This window comes from Anabrus simplex, chromosome 5 (assembly GCF_040414725.1).
Source record: "Anabrus simplex isolate iqAnaSimp1 chromosome 5, ASM4041472v1, whole genome shotgun sequence".
NCBI classification, from domain to species: domain Eukaryota; kingdom Metazoa; phylum Arthropoda; class Insecta; order Orthoptera; family Tettigoniidae; genus Anabrus; species Anabrus simplex.
In genome coordinates this window covers 422732240-422752869 of record NC_090269.1, presented here as the reverse complement: position 1 = coordinate 422752869, position 20630 = coordinate 422732240, and the positions used below count along the sequence as shown (strand labels likewise).

General features: G+C 41.2%; 1 protein-coding gene across 3 annotated transcripts in view; it reads left to right on the top strand.

The window, feature by feature from the left end:
- The window catches only part of LOC136875033 (zinc finger protein 362), a 76766-nt gene that overhangs the window by 22983 nt on the left and 33153 nt on the right, over positions 1-20630 (top strand). For all 3 annotated transcript variants that reach the window (XM_067148755.2, XM_067148754.2, XM_067148753.2), the window contains exon 3: positions 5531-5742. In XM_067148755.2, the coding sequence (XP_067004856.2) occupies positions 5531-5742 (212 nt within the window). The remainder of the gene's footprint in view (positions 1-5530; positions 5743-20630) is intronic.

The following is a 20630-nucleotide window of genomic DNA, read 5'->3' as shown; positions in this document are numbered from 1 at the left end:
TAGGAAATGCAATGAAGCAGAGGAATCAGCTGAACACTCAGTTTTTGAATGTGAGGTGTTTGGTAGAATCAGACTCTCCACTCTAGGACTACCAGGTGAAGAGAGAGAAAAAATCCAAGAAGACCCAATAAGAACAACCTGCAGTTTTGTGAAGGGAGCCGGTATATCTAGGTGGCATTGAAGGAAAAACATGGTAGCAAAAGATCTTAGAGGTCGACGCTAATTAGGAACTAATATTTAGAGACCCCACGAAGAAAAGAAGAAGCAGATCTGCTTGGCACATCTCATTGTTCCACAGAAAAATGTGAGATTAGCAATTGGCAGGGCTGAGTGGCTCAGATGGTTGAGGCACTGGCCTGCTCACCCCAACTTGGCAGGTTCGATCCTGGCTCAGTCCGGTGGTATTTGAAGGTGCTCAAATATGTCAGCCTCATCACTGTCATCTATTTCTGAACCTGCTACTTCTGACAAAATATCCAAGATATTACTGTCATTGAGTCTGCGTGAGGACATGTTTGTACAATAACACAGCGTGACTGATTTGGCACGCTTAGTGCCTGGCACACAGAGTGTTTCGGTAGGTCATGGTAAGGAGAAACTACACTTTTTATCATTTTAGTTTGAACTTTCCAAAAACTGCTGCATTCTAGTGGACACTGGATAAACTACTACCTCCAAACAAGGAACGGGAACTGTATGGGATACATGCGGCTTCATATAAACACACAAAAATCATGCCCGTATGGCACATGTCCACAGCCCGTATCCCAATAACTCGAATTTACCAAATTCTTGTCATAGCCCACTCTCACTCACTGCCTTGATTGTAAAAAGTCTGTCAATAATCAAACTAACCTGGACGTAATGTAGAATTTTTTACAGGTATAAACATTTAACGAAGCCCGTTCAGTCTCAGGTAGAGCTGTCGGAATGTGCTCTGTCTCCTAAACTGTTACAGCCACTCTGCCTTATGATTTTTGTGGTTTCCTTGCATATTAAAAGCCAAATGCGCTGTGAAGAGCAATTTTGCCGATTGCTTTCCCAGTTTTTGTTCTGATTTCCATAGTGACATGGAGATTTATAGGTATGATGTAACTGCCCTTTTGTGAGGTATTGTTTCATAGAAAATGCTTCAGCGAGGATTTAGCATTTATGGGATTGAAATTTTTGGCTGATTGATGCAGCTTTTTTGAGAAATGGATAGTGCAGGATTTTTAATATGTTTTAATTGGAATGCCTGCAGGACTGTGTAACTTGGAATGGATAATCTGGGAAAATGTAGTTTCTGGGAATGAAGTTCCACTGTACAGTATATGATACTAACCCTGTAATTCTTTAGCAGTTTTGATGAGCAGTCTAATACCATCAACTATTGTATTTAAGCCCCTCAGTAAGACATTTGGATAAAACCATGGGAAGTATTCTGTTTCTTTGTGTATAGAGTAAACATGTGTTATGCAATTTTGGACAAAGAAACTAAATGGCAAAAGACATATTACCGCCTGTCAGTTTTCCATGTTTGATTTTAAATTAATTTCAATTGTCATCTTGATTTAGGAATTTTATCTGCAAGTAAATGAAACTGGTAATGAGCTCAGTCAGGAAGAAACAATTTCATATTTGCTCACCCTCTTTCTCGATGATTCGTCATGCAGCCCGGATGCGTTTTGGAATAAAGATGCCAAGTAGCAGCCTTCCTATTGCTAAACTTGGCATTCCAAATACAGTGCTACTTCCTGTTATTACCCATTGGGAAGTGCTATTGCACTAGTTCAGTAAGTGAATCAGGGCAGACCTGATTAGTGACACACAATTCCAGTCTGATACAAACATATTTTAGGAGTGTTTTGGGTAGACACATGTTCTGTGGTCACAAGATTGTTAATTTACAATAAGCAAGTATTTGAGTACTACTGCTGTTACACAGAAACACACAGGAATTGGGCAGCAGGCTGCAAGTATTCCGTGATCGAGTGGATCATGCATTATTGGCGGAAACAGATAACTGCAGTTAAAGTGACCAACAAGTCTCGCAAAGCATTTTCCGGCCCAAAAAGTGACAAACTTCCCCAAGTAGAGGATCATCTGCAGAAAATGTGATTTCGTTACTCATCGATGACTATCCTGTTTCTCACAAAATGCTTTTTAATTTTTTTTTTTTATACCTAGAAATAGCTGCAGCACATGGGATCAGTGACTCTTATTTTAAGGTTAGCTGAGGTTCGGGGATAAATTTTGTGAAGAGAAACAGACTTTCTCTTTGAATAACATCACTGCCAAAGAGTACCAAATGATTTCAACAAAAAATTAGCAGTTTTCACGTCAGTTTTGGTATGCCACAAAATCGAACATTTGAGAAGAACGGGACATAGTGTGTAATCGTATGCACTCCTGGAAGCCAAAACTGGTGATGTACTCCTATAATGCTTGCTGTAACAGCTGATGGCAGGAAGCTTGAACCCTACGTTGTTCTGAAACAATAAATAGTGCCAAAAGTAAAAGTTCTATGATGTATCCACATTTGTATCCTGAAAAAGGGTAGATGGAGACAACGGTCACATCAGATTGAATTTGTTTATTTATCGTATGGCTTTATGGATACATTCTGAGAACCATAATTACATTCATCACTATAAACAAACATCTAGTTCTTGGATATATCTGAGGGAATTCGGGGTTGCCATTAGGAATTCCTCATACTCTCCTACGTAAGCTCTATTTCTGCAGTTTTCCCTAATATATTGAATGTTCTGCCGTGGTGCGCCACAGTTACCTGCTGGTGAGGATTGCACTCCCCACTTGAAGAGTGAGTCTCCACATTTTCCATGCCGTGTTCTCAATCGATTCAGAGTTGTCCATACCTTGCAATGTAGATCAAACCCACGGACCATATTAGAGATGAAAGGTATCAGCCGACATGTTTCTGGAGCATTCTGAAGTCATTCTCTTCTCCAGGAATCAGTGATATTAAATCTAGTAGGATTATTTCCAGGTGTGAGAGGAGGATATCTTGGAAAGAAGTCTGTTGATTCTGTGGTCAGGAATATCAGAATGCAGTGGTAGTCCAGGGTTTGCTAAGATCTTATTGCATTCCTAATCGGTGGTTTTTTTCTTCAAAGATTTGGGAGTGGTATGTGACTTAGGACAGGCAGGTAGATGGTGGGTGTACACTTGATTGCTCCTGAAAAAATACGCATAGTATTATTAAGTTGGATGTCAATTTTGTTTACGTGGACACTGTTCAGCCATACTGGTGCGCAATATTCCGCCGCAGAGTATACCAGGCTCAATGCAGAGGTCCGCAGAGTTGTCGCAGTTGATCTCTATGTGGTTCCTTAAAGTTTTTGAATGATGTTATTTCTTGTTCTTGGTTTAGTGGGAGTTTTTGTGAGGTGTGATATATAAGACAGACTTCTGTCTAGTGTGACACCCAAGAATGGTGGTTCTTCATTGTGGGTAAGATTTGTACCATCCATATACACTTCCAGTGTTCTGTTGGATTCTCTATTATTAAGATAAAAACAAGACTCTTCAGTTTTAGCCGCATTAGGTGTGAATTTCCATTTTCAGAAGTATTCTGCAAGTACAGACAGATCAGTTGTCAGTACTTCTTCCATGGTTTCGTACAGTGTGTGCTTTGTTGCTATGGCCCTGTCTTCAGCATAGCCACATTTCTTACAGGCTGTTTCTGGCATATCAGAAATGTAGAGGTTAAAAAGCAGAGGGGCTAATGCTGATCCTTGAGGTATTTGAAAAAGCCTAAGGACATAGAGCTTGAATGTTGTAACATTTGCAATCGATGAAATTAAATTATGATTTTCTTCTAGGAACCTTATTTTTTGATGCTAATATTGTTTCATATAGTAACTTGGAATCCTCTGTTGCCAATGAAAATGGAAATCCACAGCTTTTTTCCAGTCATTCGACCGGGTCAGGAATGGAATGAATGAAGCCCCATCTAGTGGCGAGAATAGGAATTGTGCCGGCTGCCGAAACCTGTCACGCTCCTCTGGAGCAATGATTAATGAATGACAGATGAAATGAAATGATACTGGAGACTGTTGCTGGAATGAATTATGACAGCAAAAACCGGAGTACCTGGAGAAAAACCTGCCCCGCCTCTGCTTTGTCCAGCACAAATCTCACATGAAGTGACCAGGATTTGAACTATGGAAACTAGCTCTGAGAGGCCGGCGTGCTGCTGCCTGAGTCATGGAGGCTCTTGTTGCCAATCATCTTGACAATAAGCTTTGTAATTTTTTTTGGTATGGAATGATCTTCATCTGCTTATAGAGTAGGTCTTGCCTCCATACAAGATTGAATACAAATGATTCAGGAAAATGAAGCAGGGTCTCTTATTCTGTGCCCAGCCCTCGTATTGGACAATTTTTGTCACCACCTGATGGAAGACTCTAGAAAATTAGTAGAAACCCTTGAAAAACCTATTTGGCAGTAATTCCTTGTTGATTGACGTTTGACCCTTAGACTTTACAATATATAAACCATTCAAGAACAATGTGCGAAATCTCAATCAGTGCTGGATGGCGGAAAGTGTGCACGAATTTACTCCCACAGGCAAGATTCACAAACTGCCTGTGGAACTCTTTTGTGAGTGGATATTGCATGCTTGAGGTATTTCTTCGTAGGTGATTGAAAAGAGCTTCAGGAAAATGGGAATATTGAATACATTAGGCAGGAGTGAAGATGGCTTCTTTTGGAGAGGTGTGAGCAGTGATAGATTTCTAATTGCTAGATTCCATGCCAAAAGTCTGGATTTAATTCCAAACCTATTTGCAGGGCTCTCATGGAGTGAGGGCATATGAATCTGGTGATTCGTCTGTCAGATGGGAGCATAAAGCTTTGTGTAGAACCATTGGTGTTATTCAACAAGAGTAGTCTTTGTGCTGACACTGGATTTCATCATCATCCCACATCCTGATGCACAAGTCAGCCATAGGCGTCAAATAGAAAGACCTGCACTAGGCGAGCTGGACTTATTCTTAGACACTCCCGGCACTAAAGCCATATGGTAGATAGCATTAATAGCATTAGCATTTCTTCCTGCAGTGCTGTTAGCAGTGTTGAAGACAGTAGCCTATAAACTGTAAGACTGTTATTCCTTTTTTGCTGGTATGCGATTGGTACTTTAGTTAAGTCATATTTATTTTGCTTCAGGTCATGTTATCAGGTCATAGTGGGAAGAATATCTTCCATTGTCCATATTTCAGACCTGCGTAGCCAACTTGCCTCATGTACTCTGTCTGACTGTTCAGAAGAAAACTTATCTCATGATATTATAATAATTATATACCAGATGATGCTAATTGCAAATGGGTTGAACCAATTTTGTGTGATATGTATTATAAATCTAAATAAATTGTAAATACATTTTTTTGTATATCTGAAGTCCTTAAAAAATGTACGCACTGAAATGTTTTTGCCTAAATTTTTTCATCAAAAAAGTGTGTTAATTATGAAGAAAATGCAGTATGTAATACTTCCAACATTATCCAGATCCTTATCTTTCTAGGCTGAGAAACAAGAAGTTATAGAAATACCGAGTCGTGTGCCGTCCCCTAGCAATCATGTGGATAGTGAAATGCCTTCAGCAGAACATGCTGGCAATTTTGGCAGTAGCGGCCATGATGTTGGAAATCATGAACAACTTCCACCTCATGAAACTGAAAGATCCCATTTAGAAGCAGAAGACGACACCTGGGAAGACAGTCAGAGAACTCCACGGTGAGTAACCTTTGTGTCCTCTTTCAGAGTTGGTCTGAAAACAGACCTGTGTAAAGATAGTTTTGTCCGGGAGGTGAATTCCTTCCTATAGAATACTGTTGATCGCAACTGCGAACTCACTGCTGCGCCTTGATTCAATCTCGCTTATTATACTACCATCATGGGAGAATACGTGTCCTAAACACTTGAAATTGTGTACCTGTTCCAGTTTTTAATTCCCAACCTGACATTCAGTTCTCTTAGGTTTCTTCCCTACTGACATCACTTGGAAAGGCTAATTTTCATGTCGTACTCATTTTCAAGTTGCAAGATGTTAGACTGCTTTCTTCAGCACAGTCTGCCAATAAGACCAAGTCGTCAGCATAGGCCAAACTGCTTACTACATTTCCATGTAGCTAGGCCTAGAGATACTTCGTTCACTATAAATCTTACAGTGGTTGGTATCATTGTAAAATCTCCGGAATACACGCACATTGATATCCGGAATTCAACGTCTGCCTTCATTTAGTCTGTTATGGATCTGGTGCCTCTACCATGGTCTCTTAAACCAATAAGAATCCACTAGTATCACCAGCTTACCTTAGAATGGCTGCCTCTTTTGTTCAGTTGGTCAGCTAACAGTCGACGTGCCTGTTCAAGAGACAAGGTACAGTTTGAGCCTATGCAGACCACAACTGAACCTTTATACACACAAAAGAAATATATGGGTCAAAAATTCTTACTCTGTCCTCTACTGATAGATCTGGGTGGGGGATGCAAACAAAGAATATACCCATGGTATCCCCTGGCTGTCATAAGTGGCAACTAAATGGGTTACACCCCTTGTGGGTGGGGGACGCAGATGTAGAATACAACCCTGGTATACCCTGCCCGTTGTAAGAGGCGACTAAAAGGTGCGACCCAAGCGCGGGCAGGGATTGTGGTTTGGTACAATCTGTTGTACCCCCCGTGGATGAAAGGGGTTGAATACATACACAGGTAATCCCTGCCTGTTGTAGAAGGCGACTAAAAGGGTCATGTGGCCATTGATGTAGCCACAAAGACGCACACAAAATGCTGTCAGTTGGTACACTTATTTATTTAAAACTCATAATTTACACATTAATCGCACATAGTCTAATTAACTGCCATCACAACAAAACACTGTTTTTAACACCTGCCTATCCGACGGCACATGGAGACTGCAACCTTGAAACAGTTGGCTGCTGACTGCTTACATTAGTATGTCGGCCTAAACACAACACGTGCTCACGAAAGAAACTCCAACAATAACTCCACTCCACCATCGAGACCGTCTCTTTATATAGGTTGCCTGGCCAGGCTTTTAGAAGGATATGTCATAACATATCTTCTAGTAATTTCTAGAGTGTCTAAAGGCTAGATGTAATGTAAAGAATATTCTACATAGTTCTCGTCTTACCTAGTGTTATTCTGGAAATTACAATGTGTTGCAAAATACAGCAGTGGATTACACATCATATATACACGTAATAATAAACTATATACCATTAATTACAGGTTCTTACATTAACTAACATTATATATATCTACTAGCTAATGTACCCATGCTTCGCTATGGAATTTTACATTGTATACAGAATTCTAGGTTAGGTAATGTACACGTTGTGAGTAAGATTGTATTAAATTGCATAGCTCTTAATGTCACCCTAGAAACGCAATGGGGAAGTTACCAAATGTCTTTATTCTCATATGAAGACTGGGTTAGGGAATTTTCATTGTAATGGTAAGTCTGCTTGTCTACCATCAGTCACAATCAGGTTGGGGAGTTTTCATTATAATGGCAGACACTCACTCTCCACCTGCCATTAAATCCTCAGAAAGACTGTCTTAGTCGTTGTTGCCAACTGAAATGAACATAGGTCGTTGCAATGACGTCAGTGGGAATGGTGCGATTAAAAGCAATGCTTTCATATGAAATAATCGATCAATGAAAAACCACACACTTTCTCACTTTTAACAAACAGAACTACGCTGCTGATCTAACAGTCCAAAGGTCCAGAGCTGGAATGACCAAGCCACAGACAGCCGTGATCCATGAACACTCTTCGTCCTTTTTTTCAGCGCAGGGGGCGGAGGCGGATCGAATAATGGAGAGTCCCAGGGCAAAAACTATGCCCTTTTACTAATCTGTTGAATAGGTGTACCCGATGAGTCGTAAAATCTCAATTCACTATACCGGCGGGAGGAAAACACTATCTGATTTGGAGGCAAATTTTTCCTCCAAGCCAGAGGAGAAAACCCCTCTTTGCTGCTAATTTGGAATAAAATGAATGTAGAATTTAATAAAAGCGGAGAGGAAGAAACATTTCCTATGAAACGGCTCTCTTCAGGATTGAATTTTGAGTTATTTAGTGAACTGAAGTGCTAGACCAGGTCATACTACTACTACTACTACTACTACTACTACTACTACTACTACTACTACTACTACTACTACTACTAAGCGAGCCTCTGCCTTAAGTGTGCACACTGCTCATTCAAGACAGCGCGTCAGAGTAGGGATCGAATGGTTGGAATACTATGATTAACCAGTGTGTTGCGTACCATCAGTATAAGAAAATGTATGAAGCCGAGGAATGCCATACTAAAGAAGAAAGTGATTTAACTCTCCAGGTATTTCCTGCCAGTGTTCAGTTGGGCTGTTCTACTCGGTATGCAGCAGTAGTCCCATCTATCTGAGTTGAGTGGCAGCATAAGAGACAAAGAATATCGCAACAAACAATGTAATGTTATTGTTGATCAATCTTATGCACTTTTGATATTGTAGGCCTTCACAATTTAGTTTTCTTCTGACTCTGAAATACCACTCTTATCATAGTTGGTACGTTAAAACTGAATAAAACATAAATGATCGGAAATTGTATTCTCTATAACTTTTGTTATGTAGTACTTTTTGATTGGCTGGGAACAACAGATAGGGAATCTGCCACCTGGATGATTGCTCTAAATGCAGATCAGGATTGATTGATTGATTGATTGATTGATTGATTGATTGATTGTTTGATTGACCAATAACAGGTATTTAAAAATTAAATTTTAGGCGACTTCCCCTAAACTACAATTTCATCCAAGGTGAATAAAATTGTTTATAGCATAGACTATGGTTTCTTATTCCCCGACTCTATATACTGTTTCATTAAATTCTGTTAACCCATTTTATCATGGCTCGGCATTGACAACAAAGATACAAATCCATGAATATCTCTGTTATCATAGCCGGTAGGCTACATTAAAAATGTATAAGACATACATGATCGGAAATTTAATTCTGTATAACTTTAGTTATGTAGTATTTATCGAGAGGACCACTAATAATATAAATATTTGAGAATTAAATTTTAGGCCTTCCCCTAAACTACCATTTCACTCAGTGTGAATAAAATTATTTATAGCCTGGATTGTAGTGGCTCATCCCCCAAATATACATACCAATTTTCATTCAATTCTCTTCAGCCGTTTTCTTGTGATGCGTGTACATACAGACAGACATACAGAAATTACAGAAAAGTAAAAAGTGCATTTCCTTGTTACTGTTACTGTGATCGATACAGAAGTACCATTCTTTTGAAATGCTGAGCAGTGTGCAGACAAAACTCATTTATATACAGGGTAATTAATTTTAAAGTTCAGAGCGGAGTTCCGAGGATTAGGCGCACTGGGAAGCGGAGACAGTGTGCGCAGTGTCCGCAATGACAAGCAGGCATGGTCGGCTCAAAGAAGCAGCATGATTACGCCTATAGAAACTAAATGAAACTGAACTCGCTGGCTACATAGATGCTATAGGCAAATAAGTAAATGAATAAACAAATAAATAATTCAACTAGGAAATTAAACTGAACTCACCAGTATTTACAGATGATGCTGAAAGTGATCTCCTTCAGCTGCAATGGAAGCTTCACATCTTGTTATGAGATTTCGAAACACACTTTGTACTTCATGGACACTGATAGAACGCACAATGTTCCTAATTTCAATTTTTGAGGATTATTCCTGTAAACTTTTCCTTTAAGATTTCCCCATAGATAAAAATCACATGTGCTTAAATCAGGCGAACGAGGGGGCCATAAGCCTTTACTGATGATCTGATCATCATCGAACACTTCCCGTAACCGTTGCATAGAGCTACGCGCCGTATGGGCTGTTGCCCTATCCTGCTGGAAATAGCCGTACCTTTACTCTTCTTCAGTCAGTTCAGCAAAAAATGGTTCCAGAATGTTGTTAATATAACGGTCAGAAGTAATCACGTCCTGAAAAAATATTGGACCGATAATTCGTTGGGCACTGATAGCGCACCACACACCCACCTTCACATCGTGCAGAGGTCTCTGCTGTAAAATGTGCGGGTTGTCTGTATCCCAGATTCTATTGTGCTGTGAATTGACATATCTACTCAAATTAAACCAGGCTTCGTCGCTCATAAAAAGAAAGTTCAGATCCACAATACTGTCCTGGACACTATTCATTAGCCAATTGCAAAATCATATTCTTGCATTGAAATCTGTAGGCAGTATGTTATGGACTGAATGAGTCCGATAAGATCGTAAATGTAACAATTTTGTTGCATTACGTGCTGAAGAAGGTCAAATACCACTTTCGTGAGCTACTCTCCGAAGCGACGTATGTGGACTGACCTGGAGTCTTGCCTGTATATCCTATAACCTCTCCCTGAGAGAGCTGTTCTACTTAGCATCTTTTTCTTATTACTTACAGAACCAGTACTACGCCACTTGTAAACGAGCTGATGCACGTAACATTTTGATGGTAGTCGCACCGGGAAATTATGGAATTTTCAAAGGCACCTTTTAACTGGTTTCTTCTTCTTGCGCAAATAACACTCGTCCGAAAATATTCTTTGCTCCATAGTGTATTTAACCATCGTGATAATAACCTCACAACACACCTTAAGAGTCCAATAGTTTCTAGCGAACTGGGGGACAGAGTGCTAAACAGCTGCACGCTGGCAGTGAGCACTTCGTATCTCGCCAGTGTTGACACAAGCCATATGGCGCTCGCTCAGGAATTCCCACGACACGCGAGCAGAAGTCTGAACTCTTATTCTCCCTCTCTCTCTCTCTCTCTGTGTGTGTGTGTGTGTGTGTGTGTGTGTGTGTGTGTGTGTGTGTGTGTGTGTGTGTGTGTGTGTGTGTGTGTGTGTGTGTGTGTGTGTGTGTGTGTGTGTGTGTGTGTGTGTGTGTGTGTGTGTGTGTGTGTGTGTGTGTGTGTGTGTGTGTGTGTGTGTGTGTGTGTGTGTGTGTGTGTGTGTGTGTGTGTGTGTGTGTGTGTGTGTGTGTGTGTGTGTGTGTGTGTGTGTGTGTGTGTGTGTGTGTGTGTGTGTGTGTGTGTGTGTGTGTGTGTGTGTGTGTGCGCGTGCGTGCGCAGCACGTTTCATGACATAACCTCGCAAACAATACGTTCGTAAATAATAATGATACTAATACAACTGGATGTACATCATGAGTAATAATAATAATAATCATAAAAATAATAATAATTCGAGCTCGTTACTTACATTATTTATCCGTGGATTAAAAGGATATTGTTTTCGAGTTATATCAGTCTATTACACTTGCGTCACCATCGGCCCCTCTTTATTTTTTTTAGGGTTAGCTGTAGACTGATTCAGAATTCTTTACGTCTGTGCTGCTCGGAGATGGGCCTCTTACGTGTGCAACTTTGCCCGAAAGCACGACTGTATTTCCTAAACTCACGTTGGGTGGTTGCACCATGTACCCGCGCAGTACTATCCACCTGACAACACAGGTTCCCGCACAGCCGAATGCCAGAAGGAAATATTACTAGTTGTTTTTTTTATTTTTTAAATCTATATTTATTACTAGGGGACGGATTTCTATGACCTAAAAATGTATGAAATATGTATGCACTTATGACCTAAAAAACATAAAAATATGACCTATAAAATTCAAAATATGACTTAATGAATAGCATCTATGTTACATAGAAGCACTTTTATTACGATTGCTACAGGCTGCAATTAATTTAGAGTTTAAAAAATGTTTAATTCTTCGAAATCTTCAACCCAAAATCAACTAAAATGATGAATATTTCATGAACTCGTTAAGGTTACACTGCATACTCCTAGGCAAGGACGGACTCTGGGGAAGACATAAACACTACAGTTAATTTCACTGTTCAATATTCAATCAGTTTTAATTTATACACAAAACATATGTTATTTGAATGAAACATTCATACCTGATCTAGTCTCCATTATCAGAATTGTTGCAATTTATGACCACATGCATCTTAAGATTGTTGAATGAGAATTCCCTCCTGTTGTCGCTGAGTATCGTCTTGTAGCGAGAAAAACTTCTTTCGACATCACATGATGTAACAGGAGCGTACTTGAATAGAGTTAAATCACTTGGAGAAAATTCCTGGAAATCTGCAGATGAAGGGTTTCCACAAAGAATGTCGCTTATTCCACGCAGGTACAGAAGTCCGCTATTTTTTTCCAGTATATTTTCTAATTTTCTACACACTCTAGATGCTATTGTTCCTTTCGCATGCTTTAATTCCTGTTCAGTGCACTTTAGAACATCCAGTGCATCGCTTAGTTCTGCACCTGAAACTTCCAGTTGCGTGATTGCTCCAGATAAAGAATTAAAATTGGACTTTATGTAAGCCAGGTCCGCTTTTAATGTAGTGCTTGAAAATAAATCTTGAGTGGTTTTTATGGAGGACGATTCTTCAGGATCAAAAGACTTCACGATCTTCTCCACGACATCCAAGTTGTTGCAATAGTACACTGCGGCATCAAGCCAAGTCCCCCATCGCGTTATAACTGGCTTGGGAGGTAGGGGTAGTGAAGGTGCTTCTTCTTGAAATTTCTGAACGCGAAGCGGAGCTTTGACAAACACTTTCTTACAGTTCGATATTAATTTATCAACTTCAGGGTAGCTACTTCTAACTTCTTCAGCTGTCCTATGCAAGGCATGTGCAAGACATGTCACATGTATCATTTTCGGGTATAGCATTTTAAGTCCCTTGGCTGCCTTCACTATATACGGAGCAGCGTCAGTTACAAATAGAAAAACGTGCTCTCTCTTTGCCCCGTTTGGCCACACCAGATTCATTGAATTGTCGAAGAGAACTGCAATGGTGGAATGGTTTGTCTTCTCTAGCACTTCACATGTCAGGAGGAATGTATCTCCAGGCCGGTCTTCCTTCAGCGTGCCAACGATCACATTTGCTACATATCTTCCATCCACATCTGTGGTCTCGTCTATTGAAACCCATATCTTACTGTCTCCCACGCCACGCCTTATTATATCCAAAATCTCTTCATAACAAGGGGTCAGATAGTCCTTCCTGAGAGTAATTCGTTGGGAACAGGATGCTTTGTATATTTTTCAAGAAACTGTCTGAAGCTTCGGCTGTTAAGTTTCTTTAAAGGAATATTAGAAGAAACCATCATCTTGCAGAGATCTTGTGAAAATTGTGAACTCTGAGAACTTGATGTCGGGGTTTTGAATAGCAGACGTTGCCTATTTTCGAGTGCAGAATATCTAGTTACACAATTCTTATGTTTTATAGTATTACAGTGTTGTTGCACAGAGAAGCGTTTTTCGGCAGTAACTTTTACCTCACACAATTTACAGAATAATATCACTCCATCTGTACTGAATATGTTTTCACCGAACTCGCGAACAAAACTTCGCAACTTTCCACAAATTGAGACTTTCGTTTTAGGCAAATTGAAAGGAAATGAATGACTGAAGCTCCCTAATGACCAAGGTCATTCAGTGTATTGAAGGTGGAAGAGGGAAGGGGAGGGGGAGGGATAAGAACAATGACAAATAACTGCAGAATTACCTCTGCTTCCGTGTAAACGATTGCCCGGTTTCCAGGAATTGACCCAGCTAGCAAACAATAGCTCCTACCTGTTAGAAACATTCCATACACACTACTTTATAATAGTTCTTCAGTAGTATATTCCAGTCTATCCTGAAAAATAATTTCTAGAGCTTATTCTGATTTTTATAATACGAAATTAAAATGAAAATTACCAAAATATGCCGTTATAATGATATTTTGTTGAAAATATGCCATAAAACTTAAGAAAGCCTAAATATGCATTTATATGCCCAATAAAACATGTTTAATTTTGATTATCATGCTTGGAAACGTGTTGAAAATGCAAGACTATAAGATATAATGTTAAGGGAAAAAATATGACTGGTCATAGAAATCCGCCCCCTATTTATTACTCTGTACGCGTTGGGGTACATGCTATTGCGGGTGATTGGATGAAGGTAGTCCAGTGCTCTTTGCCTCAGTCTTCCCGTATTAGGCATTGTCTAACATCGGACCCCGGGCAGTATCTGCTACAACCAGGTGGGTATTGCCTTGGCTGCTTGATTCGGCTACAGAGGCTCCTGATTAGAGTGGGTGGCATTCGGGGAGGATGATTTCGGGCATGGCTTTGAAACCCCAAGGTGGTCCCCCACCGAAGTCTTTACTTTTCATTTCTTGAGGGGTTCAACCCCCTGGGAACATGTGTGGCATAAAGGAATGGGATCTAGCTTCCCTAGGTTTCTGGTTTCTACCAGAACTAATAGGAGTGACTTCAAGCTGGTCAAGTCTATTTTGTTTAGTTGACACACGTGTGTATGGCAAACTGTAAGACCTGGGGGGGGAATGCGCAACAGTAGTTTGTTGCTAAAGACTCGCACTGCCATGCAAGCTGATCGGTTTCTCAGGTGCAACCTCTTTGGCAATATTCCCATCAAAGTGGAGGAACACAAAACCTTGAATCTGATCGTGGAGTTATCTTCCACCACAGTCTCATATTGAACACTGACGATGAGTTGATGGACATGAAGCACCGGGTCGTGACACTTGTCTGGCACATTACAAGCAAAGTCAACGGCGAAGACGTTGCCACGGGTGCGTTCATTGTCTCCTTCAAATTGTCAGTGTTACCAGAAAAGGTCAAGGTAACAACCTACCGCTGCGATGCGAGGCCGTACATACAATGTCCCATGCACTGCTATCAATACAGGAGGTTCGAGTATACGGTATCTCATTGCTCGAATCCTTCTGTGTGTGTGGTACATGTGGCAGAGGAGCTCAGGGCGCAGAAGAGTGCACATCTCCTTACACTAACTGCCCTGGTCTTCACCCCGAGATCGGAACTGTCCGTTATATCTCGGTAGGAAGAAGATCCAGGAGATCAACACCCTGGATGGTCTTTCCTACCAGGAAATTCAATTCTATGAATTCACCTGCCAAGACACTAGACTACACTAAGGTAGCACAGAGTCTTCAAGTTTCGACGTTTACCCCATCTACACTTGGTATGATTGCTGCGCTCCAGGCAGCCATTGCTCCTGTGAGCAGAGCCGCAAGGAGTAAAATCTCGAAGGGGGCATCTCCCCATCTTCGACCACAAAGAAGTCTGTGTTGGCTGGGACTCCTAAGCCGGCACATCATGGGGGGGGGGGAAGCAAGAGTCCCCCTCACCAAGAGGTCGGCGAAAGCTATGCCCACGCTGGGGGAGGCGGCATCGTCGACTAGGGCTGGGAAAATATCTCCCAGCCCGTCTAAACAAGTAAAGAAGGCGGAGATGAGGAGCGCCCTTGCCAGACGCTCCCATATTTCTCCTGCGAAGTGGAAAATATATCCTCCATCTGGAAGGGTATGAATCAGCACCAGCTGGTACGTCTGCTCCTAAACCTGAGCACTCCCCTCGTAGGAGGAAATCCTGCCCCCAAAATATGTCGAAGTTCTGGGCGTCAGTCCTTTGACGATGGAATAGACGTCGACATTTCATCTACATCTGCGGATGTAGATGTTGATGTTAGTGCTTAGGTTTTAAAGCATCTCACTGCTTATAACCTCACACTCTTCCCTTTTAATCCACAGTATGGCAATGTTACATTGGAATTGTATTGGTTATGATAGGCACCTTGCTGAACTGCGCCAGCTAATTAGTGAGTTTTCGGCGAGTACTGCATTCAGGAAACTAATTTCAGACGGTCTCGAGAAATTTTAGACTATACTCAACAGAACGAAATTATGCTTACCAGATTTTTGGTCCAGTTGGCATTTTTGTCCGTTCTGATACCTACGGTGAAGAGGTTCCACGAAGAGCCCCGCTGGAGGCTGTAGCAGTTTGCGTTCCACGGCCTGTCGTAGCAACAGTGTGTCATGTTTATTATCCACCAGGCCAGCCTCTTAATATGAATGATGTAACTGATCTCATAGATCAGCTTCCACCTCCATTCCTCTTATTGGGCGATTTAAATGATGTAACTGATCTCATAGATCAGCTTCCACCTCCATTCCTCTTATTGGGTGATTTTAACGCCCACCCTTTGTGGGGCTCTGAAATGCCTTGCCCCATGGGAAGAGAGATTGAACTATTAGTAAAAGAGCTAGATTTATGTATTTTGAATACTGGCAAACCAACTCATTTCAGTGTACATTACAGTACATACTCTCGCATAGAAGTCTCTGCAGCCGAACAATGGTTCCCCTTGGTACGCCTAGAGAGTTCTATCCAGGATACTTTTCTCCGAATACAGCATTTGGCGGCTGTTTTCTTTGACTTGACGTATGACACGACATGGCAATATGGTATTCTTTCTGTCCTGCATCCGTGGAGATTCCGAGGTAACTTGCTGGTATTTATTGCAAATTTTTTGTCCCTCCGTTTATTCCGTGTCTGAATTTGGAGGGCATATTCGCAATACCACGTTCAAGAAAATGGAGTCCCACAAGGATCGGTTCTTAGTGTCACTCTGTTCTTGATTGCTATAAATGGTATTGTCACTGCTGCTGGTTCAGCAGTAATACCGTCACTATATGTGGATGATTTTCCTCTGCATTATAGCTCGCAATATATGGCAGCCACGGAGCGACAGTTACAGCAAGCTATTAGGAGAATGGAACTGTGGACTTTAGAACATGGCTTTCGGTCGGTTTTCAACAGCAAAGACCTCTGTTGTACACTTTTGCCAGAAGCGCCACTCTTCCACTCCTATCCTAAGCTTTTCTTAGGGAATGTCACTCTTTCTGTAGTTGACACCGATTTCTTGTGCTCCTTTTTGGTAGCATATTATCGTGGAAACCTCGCGTACGTCAGTTAAAAGTAAAATGCACTAAGAAGCTGAATATTTTGAAGTTCCTTAGCTGCACTTCTTCTAGGGCAGACCACGCAGTGCTCCTACGATTTTAGGGGCACATATTTTATCCAGGTTAGACTACAGCAGTGCTGCATATGGATCAGCAAGGCAAAGCGTTCTTCCGACACTTAATAGCATCCACCACAGCGGAGTTAGGTTGGCAATGGGAGCTTTTCGAACAGGCCCCTTTACTATCCTGCTCGCTGAATCTGGTGTGCCGCCTTTACACCTGAGGTACCAGCAAATGCTTCTGTCCTATGCTGCAAATTTGCGGCAGATGCCACTTCACCCAATCTATCTTTACGTATTCTACAATGGAAACCGTCGGCTGTACACTGCTTATCCTCGAGCAACACGGCCAGTTGCAATACGTTTGGATAGCAGTCACAGATTGTTTGATGTACCTTTGGTTCCCTGCCTTGTCAGACAACCAAGTGGGGTACCTCCGTGGATAATACGACGACCTGAAATAATCCTGGATCTGCACACTGGCCCGAAGGAGAACACAGACCCCTCGATTTATCGGAGGTTCTTCCTGTCCATTGTTGGCCGGTATCCAGATTCAGTCATCGTTTTCACGGATGGTTCAAGGCTCTCTGCTGAGACATTTGGTTATGTTCCATTGGGAGATGGAGTGGCAGGCCACCCCATTGCCATATAAACTGAGAGGGATAAAAGGACCAACGACGGTATGGAGGACTTCTCTTCGGGCTTCTTGGAGGGAAGCAGTGGTGTTATGTCGTCTTCGGATTGGCCACGGTATAGTAACGCACTCCTATTTATTGAAAGGAGAACCTTCTCCGATGTGTACTTGTGGCGATTATCTTACAGTGGTATACATCCTTCCAGAGTCCGTGGACCTGTGTGATCTACACCATAGTCTAAAACTGCAGAGTACCATCTCCCTCATCCTCCGAGATGACGATTAGTCAGCAGACATTGTCATCGGTTTTATGAGGGATAATGGGTTGTTTTATCATATATAAACATACTATTTCCTATTATTCTTTGTATTATTGTTCACTACTTTCTATTCTGTTGACTCTGTTTTAGTTTGTATTTGTATATTTCAATGGGTTTTTAAAATATTAATTTGCATGATACAGTAGAACCTCGATAATTCGAAATCGGTTAATTCAAAATCCCGCCTAATTCGAAGAAGCTCTCGTTCCCGGAAACATGAGATGCAGTTTTGCGTGTTATTTCAATTGTTTAATTCGAAATACGGATAATTCGTAATTCGAAATACAATGTCGGCCCCATTACCGAAATTCAGACTTTTTAATTCAAAACTGCCTTTACATTTTAAAACAATATGTTACAGAGTAATTTCAACTCAAAATTTATCCGCTCCGCGTCATAATAGAACGCGCGTCCCGAAACGTGAAGGGGTAGCTTTCCACACTTACTCACTTTGCTGGGTCTACAGTGCGCTTCATGATTGCTAAGTTGAATTAAATCGGAATTCTTTTGTATTTAACCTTTTACAGAACGCCGTAATATCACGCGGAAAAACAGAATCCGCAAACGCTGGTGACGCCGACAGTTGAAAAAAAAAAACGTGGCTTATATAATAGATTCGTAGGCACCGAACAATATTGTCATTACCGGTGAAACTGCATTGCTTTATTTTAATGCGAGCCCAAACGGTCGTATGGTGTTAAAGGAGAAATTGCCAGCTGGGAAATCATACGATGGTGAAGGATGGGGGTCATAGTAGTGCGTTGCAATGCACATGGAAGCGAGATACTTTATCCCCTCGTCATAGGAAAGTTCGATAAGCACAATGTTTTAAGGGCGTCGGGCAGTTTCCATGCCAGTACAAAGCATCTGAAAATGCAAACAGTACAGAAATCCAAAAAATAATGCATTTGCACAGGGGAACCGGCATCATTTATCCTCGTCTTTGAATTGTGCTATTTTTTTCTTTCGTTGTGTGAGGTTATGTTTGTCAGTGGTTTATCGAAGTGCATTATTTGAACATTGTAAATGCACCTTGTTGGATACATTTCGGAAATAGTTTTTTCCATAGCATTTGAAAGGTTTAAACTGTGAATCGAGGTGATTGCATGTATTAATGGGTCTTAGAATACTTTGTGACGCAACAAGTGTTTATATTTCTGAAGTACGAGAGAAGTGCCATGGCGGGAAATCATACAAGGATAGAGTCATAGGAAAGTTCGATTTTAAGGGCATCTAAAATGCATGCAGTATAGTAATCCAATTAATAAAGCACTTGCACATGGGAGCCAGCATAGATTTCTCCTCGCCTTTGAATCGTGCTTTTTTTCTTTCTTTCGTTGCGTGAGGTTCTGTTTACCAGCGAGATATCAGAGTGCATTATTTGAATACTGTAAATGCACCTTCTTGGATACATTTTGGAGAGTTCTTTTTTTATGGCATTTAAAAGGTATAAACTGTGAATCAAGGTTAACTGCATGCAGTAACGGGCCTTAGAATATTTTGTAACGCGGCAATTGTTGGTACTTCTGAATTGCGAATTGGCGGTTAATTCGAAATCACGTAATTCGAAGTCTGATTTTTGAGTCCCACGGACTTCGAATTAACGAGGTTGTACTGTATTGCATTTTAAGGCAATGTCTTATTCTACTCTAATCTGTCATGTATCATTTTACTGAAAATAAGGCATTGTGAAATTAGATGCACTGATTTTTTTAAACTCACAATCGTTGTTCATCATAATTTGTTTTAAATTCTAGTCAGTGGATACATATTAGCCGGCCCTGTGGTGTGAGGGTAGTGTGCCTACCTCTTACCCGGAGGCGCCAGGTTCGATTCCCGGCCAGGTCAGGGATTTTTACCTGGACCAGTGGGCTGGTTTGAGGTCCACTCAGCCTTCGTGATTAGAATTGAGGAGCTATCTGACGGTGAGATAGCGGCCCTGGTCTCGTAAGCCAAGAATAACGGCCAAGAGGATTCGTCATAATGACCACACGACACCTCGTAATCTGCAGGCCTTCAGGCTGAGCAGCGGTTGCTTGGTAGGCCAAGGCCCTTTAAGGGTTGTACTGCCATGGGATTTTGGGCAGATACATATTAAAATTTTAATTATCATATTATGTCGTCCACCTCGTACCATTACGGGCCGATGACCTAGATGTTAGGGCCCTTTGAAAACAACAAGCTTCATCATCATCATCATCATCATCATCATCACTGACAAAGGCTGAAACCAGAAGTTTTCGACCCATGTCTTTCTTTTGAGTGTACTGTACTATGAACTCGTGCTTACGGGATAAATTGCTAATTGAGGGTTAGTTTCTGTTACAAAGAACTATTTATGTACAGGAGAAGCCTGCTATAGCAAGTGCGGCATATAACGAGAACCCCTTTATAATGTCAGTTTTGTTTATGCCCCTTCAAAATCCCTATATTAAACAGTGTATCATCCTTCGGTTACAGCGAGAGCCTTATCACTGACGCATCCGTTATTACGAGTGATTTTACCAATTTTTATGCACCCAGCCATTATATTGCATGCGACTGATTATCTTCGATATCGTTTCCTTCCTATGTCCACTAGTAAGCTCTCTCGACGACATTCGAAGGCAATGTCGGAGTCAGTTAGTAATTCCCGTCGACTGCTGTTCTGTAAAGAAGAATGGAGATGAAATAGGAGAACATGTTTTTGTAATAAGCGCGTAAATGTGTCCGATAGCAGTTAACTTGTTAAAAAAAACCTGAAGTGAACAATCTCGT